General features: G+C 45.7%; 1 protein-coding gene across 5 annotated transcripts in view; it reads right to left on the reverse strand.

Moving 5' to 3' along the window:
- KCND3 (potassium voltage-gated channel subfamily D member 3) overlaps nt 1-17670 on the reverse strand; it is a 121404-nt gene that overhangs the window by 8749 nt on the left and 94985 nt on the right. For all 5 annotated transcript variants that reach the window (XM_057426861.1, XM_057426862.1, XM_057426860.1 and 2 more), the window contains one exon: nt 5253-5354. In XM_057426861.1, the coding sequence (XP_057282844.1) occupies nt 5253-5354 (102 nt within the window). The remainder of the gene's footprint in view (nt 1-5252; nt 5355-17670) is intronic.

The raw sequence follows: 17670 nt of genomic DNA on the forward strand, positions 1-17670 counted from the left end.
TGCTCAAAATAGCTGAAATAGAAGTTGATAAGAGGCTAGGAGCTTGAGTTCAGTGTGTGCATAATGTTTAGCTTATGCAGAAAGCATGGCATCGAACATCCATCAACACAGCAATAGAGCAATTCAGTCAACTTGGGTGTGGGGGCAGAAATCCAGTACTTTGAATTACTCTATCTTTTATTTCCACACTCTATCAGTGGAATGAGATGCTTACATTCCTCACAATATAGCATGTCACTTGCCCCATGATCTGATAATCAGATACACCTCAGAAATGGAAGGCAAAGAAGCAGTCGGGGTTGTTTGTGTGCTAATGGAGAGTCAGGATAATTTTTCTCACTTTCTCTGGTCTGTGGTGGCAGATTTAAGACCTGGGGTCTGAAGGATGTTCTCTCACTACTGAGACTTCAGCTCCTGATCTTGAAATTCAGTTTGGTTTTTCTAAGCTGGGTCTTTGGTGACTTGCATTTTCAAAGACAATTACATGCATTAAAAGAGGAATTAGGGTGTTGCAAGATGTTCCTCTGTGCTCTATAAGGAAGGGGTGCCCGGTGTCTTCTGTCGTGCCTAAATCTGAAAGGCAGAATGGATGTGCGTGGCTTGAATTTCTACTAACCAGCAGTATCTTACTGCTCAAGAGAGAAAATGAGTGAGATGGGAGACACAGCAGAGCATCTTGGCAGAAGTGCCAAGACATAGACTGTTAAATTCATCTATGGGGGGGGTTAAATTCATCTATGCTTAAAGCCTTGCTCTTAAATGCGCCCTTGTGTCCTGGTGATTCACTGCAAATGCGTGTTCTGAATAACATTTCCAGGCTGGTTCTGTGATCCTTAAGTGAAGGAATAACTGTGGCTTTGCCAGGTGCCAAAACACAGCTGAAGTGGTATGTTAAGGAAGCTGACTGAATGTATATAGCATTAATAGATTCCTATGAGAGTGCTGCTTAGGCAGGTTATGGATTTTTTGTTGTTGTTGTTTTGGAAGATGAGTATTCCCAGAAGTATTTTTAGAAGTGACCTAAAAAATAAATCAGTTTCATTTTCTTATTAACAGTCCTGTTGGTGAGTTAATGCACCCCCAGGTCCTGCTCATACCCTGCTGACATTACTGACTCTGTGGTGAAGGAATTCCCATGGAGGTCTTTGCAAGCCCTAAAGCAGATATGAGGCTGCGCTAAATCACTGGAAAAGGAGAGAGAGAAAAAGAGCGCATATTGCAAACAGTATCTTTTATGAGGATGTGATTGAGAGGACATCTAAATGGAGGCTGAAAGCAAAGACAGAGCTTCCGTACCTCTGGCAGAACACCTAAGCCAAGAGTTAAATTTTGGCAGCACAGGTCTAGTTTCTCCCACTGCTTTCCATCACAAGACTTAGCTTGCTGCTGATGGGAATGGATCAAGGGGTGGCAGTGACCAGGAATAAAGTATAGAATCGGTGACTGGGAGTTGTACCTTGTCTTCCTTTTGCTTTTTCTTCAGTCAGCTCAATGTTTTCAGAAACAAAGAGTATGTAACCACTGAGAGCATCCTCCACGTGAATTAAGAATGAGAGCTACCAAACCGCTGCCCTGGGAGAGCAGGGAGAGTGCCAACATCACAGAACTGCTTGGATTTTGATAGTACTGTTGAGGAATGTGTACCTATAGAGATTGCATCAATGGTACCTACATTACTGCAGGCAAACAAAATGTGTGTCTTCATTAGAAGAGTCTGGCTGTAATGAAAAAGCTGGTGGGGGGGAGGAGAGGAGATGGTTTGCTTTATGAGCTGGGATGCCAGTTTTGCAAGGATAGGATGCCAGCTACCATTCAGTTTGTTCTTGGAAGACATTCAGTGAACTGCTGGTTGCTTGGAGGGAGACTGAAACACACTGTAGTGTCAGTTCTGAAATCCAAAACGCTTCCACTTTTCCTCTTCTACTTAGTGCTTCGGCATGCGAAATTGGACACTGGTGAACTGAGATGAATTGGTTCAGTGGTTCCACTCACCATTCCCATGGCTGTAACCCTTATCTGTGGCTAAGCAGATTCTGCTTGTGAAAAGGCCTGAGACCTCCCAACCTACTGTTCTTAGGATATACATCTCCTAGCGTTTTAGCTAAAAGGGAATTTCAGCAAGCTGTACAAGGAGATTAACGCTAAGACGATATTGTAGGCTGCTGCCATGGGGAGAAGCTCACCATCCCTTGAGCACTTCTGACATAAAACCCACGAAAAATCTCTCTAAATGAGAAGAAAACTGTCTGAGTACTTCCTCTCTAGATGGCAAATGCAAAATGCCACAAATCCACATGTTTCCGAAGCAGGAGTCTGTATTTGTGCTAGGAGCAGAACTCCTTCCTGCTGCTGTCCTTGGATGAATCCTCTTTGCTTTGCTTTATTTTAAGGCAAGGCTACAGGCTGAAGACACGCTGTTCCCTTGAAAGATGGTGTCAGTGTATTCATTCTGGTGCAAATGAAAGGACATTCCTGGCATATGTTCCAGGCTCTTGAGCAGTCCTTACTTCCCAGTTTGTTAGTTTGACTGCAGAGCCACAGCCAGGACACGTTCTGGGGCAGTTGTTTCCTTGGGTGAACCCTCAAGGTGTCAGACTGCGGGGCAATCTGCAGGGCTCCTGCAAGCCAGGTCTACATTGATCACAGTACTGTGGGATTGCTACTGATGAAAGTGATAATACCTACTGATGGCCATGTAGTAATTGCAGTTGGAATTACTGCTGGGTAACAATCCAGCCCTATGGCAGCCTGGCTGTGTGAAGTCCATTACAGTTAGCATGAGTCCTGGGCAAGTTATCAAAACGGGATGGGTACCTGACTGATGACGCAGTTTGATACTAGTCTGACTGAACGGGATGGGTACCTGACTGATGAAGCAGCTTGATGCTAGTCTGACTGATGGATATGCACAGTATATAGATAATATTTCTGGTCACTAATATAGCGACTGCAGAAGTCACACTCCTTCATGTGTTTCTACAGCTTAAAAAATTTGGCTGGCTAGACTGTGCTGTCATTCACATCTTGTGCTCTTTAAGAATAGTTTGTTCTCCTGCCATAAAATGAAAGGACATAAAATCTTGCCATGTGGAGTTAGAATGGTCTCGTGTACCTTTCCAACAAAAGATGTCATGTAATTAATGCCACTACCTGTGGGTGGAGAGACAAGTCTCAGTTCTTGATTCAGGTATGCAGCTTGTCCTCAGGTAGTTGTGCGGGTGCCAGGCATGGCTTTGGCAAGGTTCTTGTTTTAGTGAATTATGTTGCTCTCTGTCACAGGTGGATGCTACTTCCTCCTTCCCTATACCCTTTGCTTTTGACTATTTCTACAGGAAATGCCTTTTCTTAGCAAAATACTGTACACAGTGTTCAGTACTTTTCAAAGCTGGATTTGTGGCTCTCACTGGGCTGTGGGAGGGTCATATCAGCATTTAGAGCTATAAGCCCACCAGATACAAGCACCCAGAAGAGCTTGGGAAAGTGCCTGTTCTAGGTGCTAATATATATCTAAGTTTAGTTATTAATGGGTACAAAAATCATAGCATTATAGACTAGTTAGGGTTGGAAAGGACCTTAAGGTCACCAAGTTCCAACCCCCCTGCCATGGGCAGGGACACCTCACACTGAATCCTCTAGAACCTCTTTAGGAATGTTTTTGTTTTCCTCCCTGTGCCTCCAGTAGCTTTGTAGCCAGCAAAATGACCCCTTCTTCCACTGGCAAGTGCCAGGAAACAAACCCATTCAGCCAAGTATTTCTCTCAACCTCGTGCATTTTGGACTCGAGCATCGGTGCGTCAGCTGCTCCTCCCTGAGTGGTCTTGGCAGGGAGCTTTGGTTGATGAGAGAAGTGAGGAGATTCTTGTTGGGATGACAGGCTGGAAGATCAAGTGCAAACGGAGTGTCCCTGCTGGTGGTTTTATAAACTAGAAATCAGAACTAAATTTGCAGTCACATTTTTACATGTTCCTGGGTGATGGAACAGCAGAATCTCAGCTGAGCTGTCATCCCGTCCCGAGCCTTTCCTTCCTTGGGGAGAAGGCTCTGGACGAGGTGTGACCAGTCTTCCTGGTTGCTTCTCGGTAAAGAAACATTTCTTGAACTGCTCAACAGCAACATATGGTTCAAGAAACAGATTTTTCTGAGTGTTGCTGCCACTTGCAGAGCAGGAGACAACGTGAGATGTGTAGTCAGAAGGATCAAACTTGTTTTGGAGGGGAGAACCGAAACTGCTCTGGGCATCCCACCTTCCAAGTCTGTACTTCATGTGAAGTGCTTTTTTAGAGTCAGCTTAAAAGCTCTTTCAGTGGTAAATGGCAAGGCTCCTCTGCCTTGGTCTGCACTGAAGAGCATCCCACATGCAAAACATGGTGCTGCCCAATTTCCCTCTGTGTGCTGCACCCACTGAGCTGGGGTAGGAGTGGGCTCAGGTCCTAGTGAGCAGCTTTCACCGCGAGTTGAAAACCCTTCCATTTTAGAAGTGCAAGGGGAAAATAATGTACATGTGAAGGATGAGGCCTGAAGTAAGGATGCATGAATGAGGGCTGGGCAGCTCTGATGACTCCATCACGCCCTCTTCATCTCAGTCTTTGCTCCATATGTGCACAAAAGGCTGATTTATTTCAACTTAAATCCATGAGATGGGTGAATACCTGCTCTGGTGTGGACTGGGCTTCATGTAATCACCTCCTCTTGTTTCAGCTGGTTCTGCTGAGCAGTTGAATGCACTCAGAACTTTTCTTCTCATGGACAGCTAGAATTGGCCTCCAGAGGCCTTTCTGTTAGAAATAAACCCACCACCAAACTGCCTGGAAGAAGAACTAGGGAATATTTTGCTGTTGGGCATGACCAGATAGCCCATAGTAGCAAGAAACTCATGAAAATAACTCACTGTATATTGGAAGAGAGTGGATAGTGATAGGCAGTCCCTGGGCTGTATAAATCAGCTCCACCAAGCATAGGGATTTGAGGGAACTGTGCACATGGCACTTGCTGGAAGGCCAGATCCTTCCCTGTCTCCAAGAGGAGTACAGGAAGCTGCTTCCTCCCATCCCATCTTGCAGCTGGATTCCAGCTCTCCCTCCGCACAGCCCATACATCACACGAGAGTGTCACAGGAGCACAGCACCATCCCTTGTGGGAGGCTGCCACACTGGATAATGAGCACTTAGGTGGCAACGGAGAGAGAAAGGGAAGGAGCCCAGGGACAGGAGTGGGAATAGGGAACATCTGAAGCTCTGTGGTTCTGCACCTACCGTCAGCTCAAGGGCTTCATTGAGGAGGCCGTTGCGCTTGCTGTGAAGGTAGGCATTGGAGCTGCCCGTCTTGGCCACTCGAATCCTCGCAAGCCGGGCTTTCTGTGGACAGAAAAAAAGCTGAAGTTAGAGCCTGGAGCACTGTGTGCCTGGTGCTGTGCTGGCAGTACCAGGAGGAGGCAAAACTGAGGTTCTCGCTCTGCTGAAAAAGCCTGGGGGTGAAATACAAGGGGTGCACAGCCAGGACAAGGTGCTGTGGGGAGCAGCTCAGTGTCCAGGAGTTGGATGAGTAGATCTGTCTGAAGGATGTAATCTACCACAGAGTGTTAACAGCCCTTCCAGAGATAAGAAATGGGGTCCTGCAGATTTGTTTATCCTTGCAAAAGTTCATTGTCTTTTAAAAGACTATTTTTAAATGTTTTTAATTAAAAGTTAATAATTTTTGGGGGGTGAGATGCACAGTGACTAGAGACACTTGTCTTGGACATATTCCTGGTGTGTGCTGAGGCGCTGGCACAGGGTGCCCAGAGAAGCTGTGGCTGCCCCATCCCTGGCAGTGTTCAAGGCCAGGTTGGACACAGGGGCTTGGAGCAAGCTGCTCTAGTGGAAGGGGTCCCTGCCTGTGGCAGGGGTTGGAACTGGATAAACTTTGAGGTCCCTTCCAACCTAAACCAGTCTGGGATGCTGTGATTCAACTCTTCTCATTTTCATTTGTCCCTGACCTTCTTGACTTCCAAGGGGCCAAGTTAGATGATAAAAAGCAGTCCAGAATAAAGCAAACAAAGAAAACTAGTGAGTCCCTTTTCCTTTTTTGATCACTCGGTTGTTAGCGTTGCAGTTTTTCTTTTAGAAGCAGTCTCTGTCAAGTGCTGATTTGCCTTTTTCTTTTCTACTATGAATTTATGACTCAAACACCATTGAAAGTAAATACATGAAATAGCTGCGGCTATTAAAAAATAATTACATTGTGCTGGAGTTTAAAATGATGCATAATCTTTTAAATAACATGGAACTCGTGATTTTCCTTTCTAATTAGAGGTGCTAATGGGTATACACTGTAGGAAGAGTAAAGCCAAGAGGCAAATATCTGCCGTGGGTCCAGAGTGTAATAAATCCATTAGCTCTGTTACTGTACACGTGTGAGTGGTTCTGGCCCTCAATATCTGAAAGATTTGTTTAACCTTAAGAGCTTCTGCTTAAGCAGACAGTTTTTCAGCAAAGACACGTACAGGATCCCAGTTTGCAGCTTTAATTGGGTGACACAGAGCACGACCAGTCTGAAAAATACATCTTCCTTTGACACCCAAAATGGGGACATCCAAAATTGACTTTCTTTTCTATACTTCACCTAGATTTCATTGTCCCATTTTATAGTTGAGACTCCAATGGTAGTGAGATGAGAGTGAGGTTGAGCTATCTCACAGGGCTCTCTGTGTAAGGACGTGAGGTGTATTTGAAAGGCTGGGTATCCAACAGGACAGTGAAACCGAAGCTGCAGTTTTGCTGAAGGCTTTCCCAGCTGCTGTGTTGCTCTGGGCCCCAGATAGGACTGGGCTGAGGCTGTCATTTGGAGCAAAGACCCCAGAGACTGCTACTACTGGATATGAGTTAGAAGGAGAGAGCAGGGGATAAGGGACTGAGGATATTCCATGCATTGCCTCTCTGTTCCTATTAATTACATTTCCATTAAATTAGAATCATAGAATAGTTAGGGTTGGAAAGGACCTGAAGATCATCCAGTTCCAACCCCCCTGCCATGGGCAGGGGCACCTCACACTAAACCATCTCACCCAAGGCTCTGTCCAACCTGGTCTTGAACACTGCCAGGGATGGAGCATTCACAACCTCCCTGGGTAACCCATTCCAGTGCCTCACCACCCTCACAGGAAAGAATTTCCTCCTTATATCCAATCTAAACTTCCCCTGTTTAAGTTTGAACCCGTTACCCCTTGTTCTATCACTACAGTCCCTAAATTACTTCTATTTGCAAGTGTATGCCTTTGTGTTTCTGTTCCTTACTTTCTGCTGGGTATTGGATTCAGTGATGGTCTTTACAATGAGGCTCTGATGGCAACCACAGAAGGCTTCCAGTTCTTACTGTGCTTGATGAAGCAGCAGCTCCTTTGCTGAAGGAATTGCCAGAGTCCCTGACTTCTCACCTGCAGCAGGAAGGGTTCCATCCTCATCGTCGGTTCAGCCAGTTGTTAAAGTGGATTCAGTCTCAGGCTTTTGTAATGAACATTATTCCCTCTGCCTCCAGGCTAACAGGGGATCAAATATTAATAGCTGTACTCCGTGTGGACTGAGGATGGTTCGTTTCTGAGGTCTGTTCTCTTTTCTTCTCTGAAACAGGGCCACTATCTAAATAATTAAGCCCCGTGGTTTTGGAGTTTAGAACAGACATTGTTATTTTCACAAATGTCACTGGGGCAGGCCAGAAGTGAAGCCTATTCCCCTTCCACAAAAGATTGTCTGGGTTAGTCACATGGCCTAACTCTGTGCCCCATCGTGATTAAATTTGGTACGTACCTTGGTTAACTCAGCCAGAGAAGTTAATTAAAACTGGTGCCTAAAGTTGGTTTGGCTTCCATGAGACTGGAAACAACTCTCAAAGTAGAGTTCATGTCTTTATGGGAAAGTCTGTGTGTAAATGTGTGTTATTTGGAAAGCATGGCCATGGAGTGTCACAAGCTTTATGTGATATTTAGGTACCTGTTGTATGTTTATGAGGGATGCAGTACTGGCAGTAACAAAGGGCTCGAGCAGCAGAGTGCTCCCCTCGGACACCTGCAGCAGGTTTGATGCTGTTCTATGTGACTGAGCAAAGTGGACTGAGGACATGAAGAGCACTTGGCAGCAGTGTAAGGCTTGGTACAGTGAGGAAGCAGGAAAAGCTGCCTCTTCCCAGGGATAAATTACAGAAGCAAAAGCCTTGAACTCAGGCCTCCCCATGAAAGCTTTGGAGCAGCAGGATTTTGCAGGGAACCATGCTATGTACAGTCACATCCATCACTGTCAGAAGCTAGAATTAGGCTGATGGGGTCTTCCAGATTCTGCCAGTGACACGTGTGGGTGTGCTCTTGTCATCCCTGTCCTGCAGAGCTCAGGACTCCTGGTCTGCAGGACAGAAGAGAGACAAGTGGAGGACCATGTTTTCCTGGCCATCTGCTGTAAATGCCTTTTGAGGGGGCATATCTGGATATCTATCTTCTGCATCTCATCCACAACTGTGACAGACTAAAGGTCATTAGGGCCAGGCCTGAGATCACTGTTACTGAATATAACCCCTGCACGGAGAGTCTAAAAAAGGAAAAGAAGCCGGCACATTGTGTCTGCATGTGGAGTGGTGAGAGGAGTTGCTAGGAAACCGCAGGATCTCAAAATGCATATGACCTAATCTGGAAGATAATTTATATGATGAAAATAATAATACTAATGACAGCCACTTACAGGTTAGAATGATTAATTTGGTGATCTTAGAGCCCACATGTTTCTGAGGCAGGATGGAAGGCAGGTCTCAGTAATGTCTAGCTCCTTACTGCTTAAGAATCGCAATAAGCAGGAGGGTCAGTGAAGCCCTGTCCATGTGGAATGCTGAGGTCCAATGGGGAGGATGGTCAGCATCCTGGGTTTCTGAGTTTCCCAAAGGGACAGACAGAGGAGAAGGAAGACCCTGTCTTCATCTTTAGCTGCTTTGGAGAAGTGCAAGGAGCTGGCTGGGAAAATTGCTTACCAGATGGCAGGCCCAGGAAACAGCTAATTATTATTTATTAATGATTTTCATCTAGTTCTGATGGAGATAGCGTTCACTCTTGATTTCTGTGGTATAATAAACTAGTAAGTTATAACCTATGACATAATTTCATATTTGCCAAACGTCTTCAGCTTTCTGTATCTTCTATTCTTGAGCAAGCGGATGAGCAGAGTACACGTATGTCAGGTACTGCATGTGTGGGATTGGAGCCATTATTAGCATTATCCATCACAGAACGGTTGAGGTCATCTGCTCCAACCCTCGTGCTCAGGCAGGACCACCTAGATCCAGTTGCCCAGGGCTCTGTCCAGGTGGCTTTTGAATATCTCCAAGGAGGAAAACACCACAACCTCCCTGGGCAGCCTATGCCAGTGCTCGGTCACCCTCACACTGAAAGCTGTGCTTCCTGGTGTTCAGACAGAGCCTCCTGTGGTTCACTTTGTGCCCATTGCTTCTGGGCCTGTCACTGGGCAGCACTGAAAAGCGCTTGGCCCCATCTTCTTTGCACCCTCCCTTCAGGAATTTATATACGTTAATAAGATCTCTTTGAGCCTTCTCTTCTTTAGGCTAGGCTCTCGACTTGAATTCTGGATGGAAAGAATGTAGTTGCTTTTAGGCTATGGAAGAGATAACAAGCAGATTGTACGGTTAAACAGGGGGTTCTGCAGATTTAACAACAGGGTATGGAATGAGAAAAGTATTTTCTTGTAGTAATCCTAGAATGGTTTGAATTGGAAGGGACCTTAAACTTAATCCAGTTCCAGCCTCCTGCCACGGGCAGGGACACCTTCCACTAGACCAGGTTGTTCCAAGCCACATCCAACCTGGCTTCTTTTCTCACCTTCCTACAATGATCTTGTCTATGCTACCTTTGACTAATTTTAGCATAAAATTCAGAAAGGAATTCAGTAAGACTTCCATGTGTACTTCCGAGTGGGATCTCAGTGCATATATGTACCTCGGAAAGGGAATGGATGAAACCTTCATCTGGTGGAAATTGAGATCAGCTCCCCGGCCTGTTGGGATAGTTTTGCCTTGCGAAGAAGAGAAAGGAAAACTCTTCATTTCTAGAAAAGCATTCAAAAATAATGGGGTGGACAAGACACCAAGTGCAATCAGTGCAATCGGGCAACGCTCTCATCTGTCCTACTTAGGGCTCTGGGAAGCTGCTCTGCCATCTCTAACAAAGCCTGGCAACAGGCTGAGCTGCCAAATTAGGACTCAGGGTTATTACACGTGTTTGAACGCTGAGTGAAATAATGGCTATTTGAAAAGCAAATGGCCCATATAATAAGTGTTGGTTGTTATTCTGCAAGCCACGGTTCCATCTGGCTATTGTAACCGGCAGCCAGCCGAGTTACAGCACTGTTAGGAAAGTTCATTTCTGCCCATCATCCTTCTGTCGTTTTCACCTTTTTCTCCCTAAGAATCAGAGCAGGCACATTTGGACTTCCCTTCCTCTCTGTCATTTTTGCTTTGGGGGAAGATGTTGTAGAGCTGCGTATGGAAATGAGATAGTGTAGGACTCATTATATTCCTATATAATTTGATAGAACCACTTACAGTCAGACCTTGATCTTATTTTGGGCCTCTTCATTACTTTGCAGAGATGAAAAATTCCCCTCCTCTGTGGCTCTCCTTTCAATCCTACCTTACCCTTGGCACCATTAAAGCAACGGAACATCATTTCAAATGCACTATATCATTTAATCTTTTCCAACACTAAAGAACATGATGTTCAGTCTATTTATAGAACAATGCACAGAATATGGAGTTTAATGGGTCTTGGCTTCTCTACCAGTCACAGATATCCTGGCTGATTAAACACAGAACTTTGACTGAAGTGGTGTAATATGCAAAGCTGAGGAATGCAGGAGGGTCAGGAAGCCTCTGGAGCCTGGTCCCCTCCTACTGACAGCTTCCTTTTGTCCATTTTCATCTTGAACTTCGCAAGCTCTGGCTTAAGCTTAGTGAAGCTCCTACTCCTACTGGGCATTTATTTTAGAGTTCCATTCTCCCAGATAGAAAACCTCTTCTGAATTCCAGGCTGCATGTATTTGGTGCCAGTTTTACTCAGTTGTCATTGTATTGACGGTTTCTTTTTTCATAGACCATTCCCTTTCTGGTGTTTGCTGCATTCTACAGGAAAGAATAGAAGACTGACAATTCTCACTTTATTCTTTTGCTTGACATTTAAGTAGTAAGCTTTTTTTTGGAAGCCATTTCATATTTTTATCCCCGGTTATTTCTGATGCCTTTTTTACTTATCCATCTACCCATGCACCTGTAAAGGTTACAGTCAGACCTTTGTCTCTGGAAGAACTGACCTTATGGACAGTTCTTCCTTGATTGAAATATACACAGTTACTGCATCTTGGCTGAAACTCAAAGTTTCCTCTGTGCTGAAGTTCCCATGCTACTGGTCCAGCTGACTGCCAGAGCTGATGCTCTTCACTTCTGAAGTTTGCCTCTTGAAGTAATAATAATAATAATAATAATCATGGTATCCCAAACTGGTTTGTGTTGAAAGGATCTCAAGGCTCACCCAGTTCCAACCCCCTGCCATGGGCAGGGACACCTTCCACTAGAGCACATTGCTCCAAACCCTGTTCAACCTGGCCTTGGACATTGCCAGGGATGGGGCAGCCATAATAACAATGATAATAATAGAAATTCCTACTGTTTTTTTCTATTCTTAATGCTGTAGCAGATTTTAGAGCTTGGGTTAAAATCTCTTCGGGGTTGTGTGATCGAAGAGGCACCATACAAGTTGTAGTGGGAATCTGGTAGAGTTTGTTAGAGTTAGAAGTATTATGTGCTTTAAAATAAGGTGTCAGAATTTGTCTGGAAGCATGTTACTTAACACCTTCTCAAGGAAAGAGCCCCATGTATTTCTGCATCATTAATAGAGAGGCTGGTCTTCTCCGTTAGTCTAAAATCAGGTCCTGTGTTTTGCTGGAAGCAAAGTGTGATGAGCATCTGTCTGCCTGTGATTTAGCACTGTCTTTTATAACACCTTTCAGCCAGCTCACACCCTAATTAATAGCTACAAAGTGTGCAGGGGATGGAGGAATTAACAGGATTTGATCTAGTGTCACATGCCAACTTACCAGACCTGATATATGAACGCTAATGAATGGTGTGGAGGCCTGTGGGTAGCTATAGAAATGAAGGCAATCGCTTCCCACAGCACTGCTCACTCCTTATCAGGTGAAAATGGGGGCTGGGGGACAGTGACCACAAAACCTTTGCATGAAACTCAAGGAGAACAATAGGCAAACTTGTAAAACTCTTCATTCTCCCCCATGGAATGAAGCCCAAAGGGAAGAGGTAATGGTGGGGGTGTTTTCCTGCCTCATTGCCAGCTCATGGGCATGTATGTGTCCTCTCTGACAAGCAGGTACCCACTGGCAGCAAGGGGACTCAATGGGGTTAAGCATGAGTGTGGGCAATGCTGTTACTCTAGGCAGGTGGGGCCTGGAGCCGTGCTCCATCCCACTTCTCTGTGCTATGAGCTTTCAGCTCGAATTGAGAGCAGTGTTGCTGGCTGGCAGAGGAAAACTGCTCAGAACTCATCAGATGACAACAGGGTTGCTGTGCAGTGCAGTTAGCTTTCTTACTGGAGCTGCTCTTAGTTGTTGTCCCTGGGGTCTCCGGGGACAAATCTCTTTCATTTAGGCTTCTGGGGAAAAAAAAGTCCATCCCAAACCCATCCCATGGTCCTCTTTGTTTTCAGCCTTCCAGTACCTGAAGCTGAGAGAGCTGGGCTTGTTCAGCCTGGAAAAGAGAAGGCTCTGGGGAAACCTTAGGGCAGCCTTTCAACACCTTAAGGGGTGAGCTTTAAGGTTCCTTCCAACACAAATCATCCTATCATCCTGTGGTAACTGAAGACTCTTAGAGGACCGGGTGACTCTGCTCCTGTCCTTACACTGACAGCCACAACACGTTGGCTCTGTGTTTGTGTGCAGATGTGGTGGGAGAAGCCTGCGGTGCTATCCTGGCGCTGGAGCGGTTCTCAGCTGCAGAGCGGTGATGGCTGTGCCACTCTGGCCCTTGGTTGTGCATTCCAGCATCCCTAAGTGTTCCCACTAGAACACCTCCTAATTGTCCTAACTCAGTTGCTAACAGAGCTGATGCTTCAGATGTGAACAGAAACAGGCTGGTGCTTCCATACCAGGACTCATGGACAATGTGTGGAATAGCTCTTTATTATTGTATTTGTTCCGTGTTAATGCTGAGTTGGGTCTAAATGGCTGCGCTCACATGGAGAGCAGGTGGCTGGAATTACCTCAGGCAACGTCTGCATAGTAAACAGAGGAGTTCTGCTGCACTGTGACAAAGAGGAGAGCTGTGGAGCAGTTTGTCTGGTGGGTTGAAGTGCTTTTTCTTCCTGCACGGCACTCGCTGTGATTTCCCCAGATATGTTTTTGAGATTTATCTGTAAGTTTTATGTGTGCCCTTGATTCCCTTGCCTGCTCATGAGCCCTTCTCTGCCAGCATTTACTCTTGCTCTACTTGCTACCCATGACAGGCCAGGGGAGCACACACTGACACTTCTGCTGCCTTGTTTGGTGAGTCAGCAAGAATTGCTTGTGCAATAGCAGAGATTTAAAATCCTGGCTATGGATGGTGGTGCCATAAGATGGCTTCACTTTATGACCTTGTGTGCGTACAAAATTCTGCAAGAATCCACTGAGCCAGGAAAAAAAAGTGGATTTATCCCAGTTTTATGCATGAAAAAGCCTGAGTCACGGAGAGGGAAGTTTGGAAGGGCGCTGCTGCAGCAGCATCGGTTTGTCAAAGCAGTGAGACTGGCTGCAGTGGGGAGACCAAAGCGGACAGCAGGCTCCTGCTTGTGCGTGGACAGAACGTGTCTTGTGCTGGTTGAGAGCCTGACGCAGTCAGTGCTAGAGTTAACCAGCAGTTACTGTTTGATGGGGTTTTCATGACCTTCAAATGGCAAAGGCTCGTTCTGAGTCAGGCCTTGCAGACCACTGCTGCTGGGTGGAGTGGGATGGGTGGAGTAATGAGATTTTGAGAGCCTCAAGTTGGGCTGTGTAAGACATCTGGCGGTGTGTGAGCAGGGCAGCCCTGCAGGGTCCCTGGGAGATGTGCTGGGAGACTGCAGTGTTCCCATCTCCCTGTTTATACGTGAGCAGAGGGCTTAGAGCCCTCACTGCCATGCCAGCGCCACGTGTGTCAGTGACAAATGTTGTTTCTCATCTGTTTATCACTGCCATGGTACAAATTAGTAAGCACAATAAGCTTTACTACCATTTACACCCACTTCTAGTTATGTTTTTTTCCAGTGGCTATATCCATATCCATTAATCTAGACATAACCATCTATTGCAGCTGGTGAAGGGGTGTTTGAGCTGTATTCATTCTGTAGCCTGGGAGCTGCATGGGATCCAAACTGCACCCAGCCCACTTGATTCTGCATTACTTATGCAGAGTGGTAAAATTAACTAGTTAATGAAGTTAACAGCAAAGACTCTGGTCACTAGAACCCAGTTCAAAAGTAGGATAGGGCTTCCCAACCATTTCTGGCTGAATGTTTGGCAAGCAGGTCTCCTGGATAAGGCGGTTTGAGCTTGCGTTTATCAGACATCTGGGATGGAGTGGGCAGCATTAGCCATTACAAATCCTACCAACTGTGCTACTTAATGGAGCCATCTGGACAGAAGCTGCCACATACAACCTGGACTTCCAACAGGTAGGAAAAGGGACACCCTCTTGCTGAGGTGACAGGAGAGACCCTGAGGATGGATTAGTCAGGTTTGTAACACACTGCAGGGTGTTACCTGGTAATGACCAAGACATGACATGAAAGGGCCTCAAGGCATGAAGCAAATGTCAAGTGGCTTTTGGATGTGTATGGAAGTAATTTCAGCTGGGTATTGGGCTACTGTTGACAACAGGCTTAATATTTCGATATATGGGCTTGCTTTGGAGGCTGAACCTATAAGCTCTAGCTCACTGGTTTCAATCCTTCCCTTCAGAGGAGATATCTACTTGTCTTATGCAATTTGGGACCCAGGGAATTTGAACAAGCTGAACTGATAGAAAATGTCATTTTGCTTTTCTGGACAATATGAAATTAAAGAGAAAGGATTCCTGGCTGATTTGTTTGCCTTGTGAACTGTATGAGGGGATGTGACAAACAGGAAGCAGGAGGAAGAGAAAGAGGTATCTACCCCAGCAAAAAAGAATACATAAAAAAAAAACCTTTTTCCCCTGTTGAAAACTGTTAAATATCAACAACAACAAAGCCACATTCCATGCAGATTCATTGTGGTTGAAAAAACCCAGTTTCTTAAATGTCAGCCAACTCCACTTTTAACCTTATTGTTTCTCTCTCTTTCTCTCTCTCCTTAAGTTCCCAACCCCATCCCCTGCTGGGATCTGAGTCATGTTCTGTTGCTGAGCTCTCCTCACACAGCTCACAGCTTTGCTCCAGTCGCTTTCCCTGGCCGTTCTGTTCCATGCTCAGAGGTTCTCTACCCCACCTCCGAAACTCGGGGTGTCAGCTGTGCGCCCGAACGTTTCCGCCTGACTCCCCTGCTCTGCAGCACATCAATTATTCTAATGGCCCCAGTATTGACGGGCGCGTGGGCCGCCTCTCTCATGGGTACGGCGGTGACATAAATCTAGTATTAAGCATGCTCTTCATCATCGTCTTCCCTCTCCATCCCCTCTGCTGACTGCAGCCCTGTTTTCCGTGCCTCTGGGAGCGACGGCTGGGTCTGGAACAGGCTGTTTCTAATGTGCCTCTTATGGAACAATCAGAAAGACGTTTGTGTCCTTACTCTTCCTTCCTTTTGGCTTAAGCCCCTTTTAAGCATCTCCATAGTTACCTCTTCATCAGCCTGCAGAGTCATAGCTGCCTGTGTGCAACCATCTCAGGAGTAGCTCTCACTGTCTGGAATAACCTTCCTCCATCTACTTCTCACTGACTTCCATCTGAAGAGATAGGTCTTCTCCCTTCATTCCTTTCTTCCGCTGATATTGGTTCTGTGATTGAATGCTTTAATTCATCCACCAGACAATGTGTCCACTCCTCTGCTTCACCTAATTTATACTATCTACTCTTTGATAGCCTGTGTTATAGTTTTCGGCTCTATATTATGCTTTTACATGAGAGTAGCTCTACAAAATGATTTTGTCCTGGGTAGTCCTTTTCTTGCCTAAATCTGGGTGTTTCTTGGAAACTTATAGCCTGGAGGATGAAATGAGAAGTCTATTTCAAGGCTTTTGCAGTACATTGCCTGTTCTTATAGCAAGTCAAAGGCCACCAGATAACAAATGAAGTGAATTGAACAGACTAAGAAGCTGTAGTCCTCAAAATCATATTTACTGCAGACCAAAACCCAGCACTGTGATTACTGAAGTTTTACATTTGTAGATGACAGTTTCAGTTTAGCCCCTGTGAAATGCACCACTAAAACCACGCTAATCCCTCTGAGATTATCAACCACTTCAGTATCTCAGCCCATTTAGCAGATCTGACTATTAAACTGTAAATGCACTTTAAGCAGGGTTTTCTCACAGCCTCTGAGCACTGACATCTCCCCTCTGTGGTGCAGCTGGGAGGAGGCACAGCTCATTTGTACTTTTCTGAGCATTTGCTCTCCCCCAAACTGAGATGATCTGAACAACTTGGCTAAATTGAACCCCTCAGGGGGCTGGTCTAGTGGCCTTCTGCCTGGGTTCAGGCTGACCTGTGCTCTCTGAGGCTGTTCTAAACTGCTTTAAATATGCTTTTGAGGGCTTTGGGTCTTCAACTGCATGTATGTTCATGTGTGCAGGGAGCTGGGACTGTCAACCACAGAGGCTTAGCCTGTAATGCTGCATTGACCTTGTTACAGCATCTTTTCTTACTGCAAAGCTGCCAGTGCACATTGCTCGCTGTCAGACATGGGCCCATCGAAGCAAACCCCCGTTTCTGAGAGCTCCTGTGTGGCTTATTGCCAGCTCTTGTTTCCCCATGGAAGGGGATGGTGGATCTCGGGGGTCATACTGCTGTAATTAGTTGGACTGTATTGGAGCAGTGGGGGGAGATATCAGAGGGATCTCTGCTTGTCTTCGCTGAAGCATCATTCCAGGGACAAAAAAATCCCAACAGAACAAACTAGCTTTGGGGTACTTAGCATGCTTTTTTCCAGCTGAGGGGCTTCAGTTGGTTATTTTAAGCTGGGCAACAAGTGTCGTTGGACCTGGGAGACTAAGGACCAACAAAAGCTCCTGTAGTGCATTGAAAAACACCCTTCCAGCAGTATTTTCACTAAAGGGGCTGGTGGCTTTTCTCCTTTTTTTCCCTTTATTTTTTTGTTACTGTTTGTGCAAAGGCAGGGCTTTGATTTCTCCATTTAAATACTTGAATTTGCTTGTCAGCAGCTAGAGTTGACTCAGGAAGGATTCTTCTTGCGGGCTTTTTAAGCAGTCTCAGAGTCCAGAGGTCTGCAGCATCCTGAGCAGTCTGTGCTTCTGGGATCTTTGCTGCACTAAGCTCAAAGGCCACATCTCTTCTTTTCACTACAGTCTTTCCATTGTGCATTTCTGTACTGCCCTGCTCTGGTGGGAGTAATGTGGTCTGGGGTTGGATTCCCTCATCTCCAGCTTCTGAACAATGACCTGTGCTACTTTTCCTACCACTGCTAAAGG

The sequence above is a fragment of the Pezoporus wallicus genome, unplaced genomic scaffold (assembly GCF_028554395.1).
Source record: "Pezoporus wallicus isolate ANWC-B61680 ecotype Strahan unplaced genomic scaffold, APGP_CSIRO_Pwel_v1 contig_11646, whole genome shotgun sequence".
Lineage (NCBI taxonomy): Eukaryota > Metazoa > Chordata > Aves > Psittaciformes > Psittacidae > Pezoporus > Pezoporus wallicus.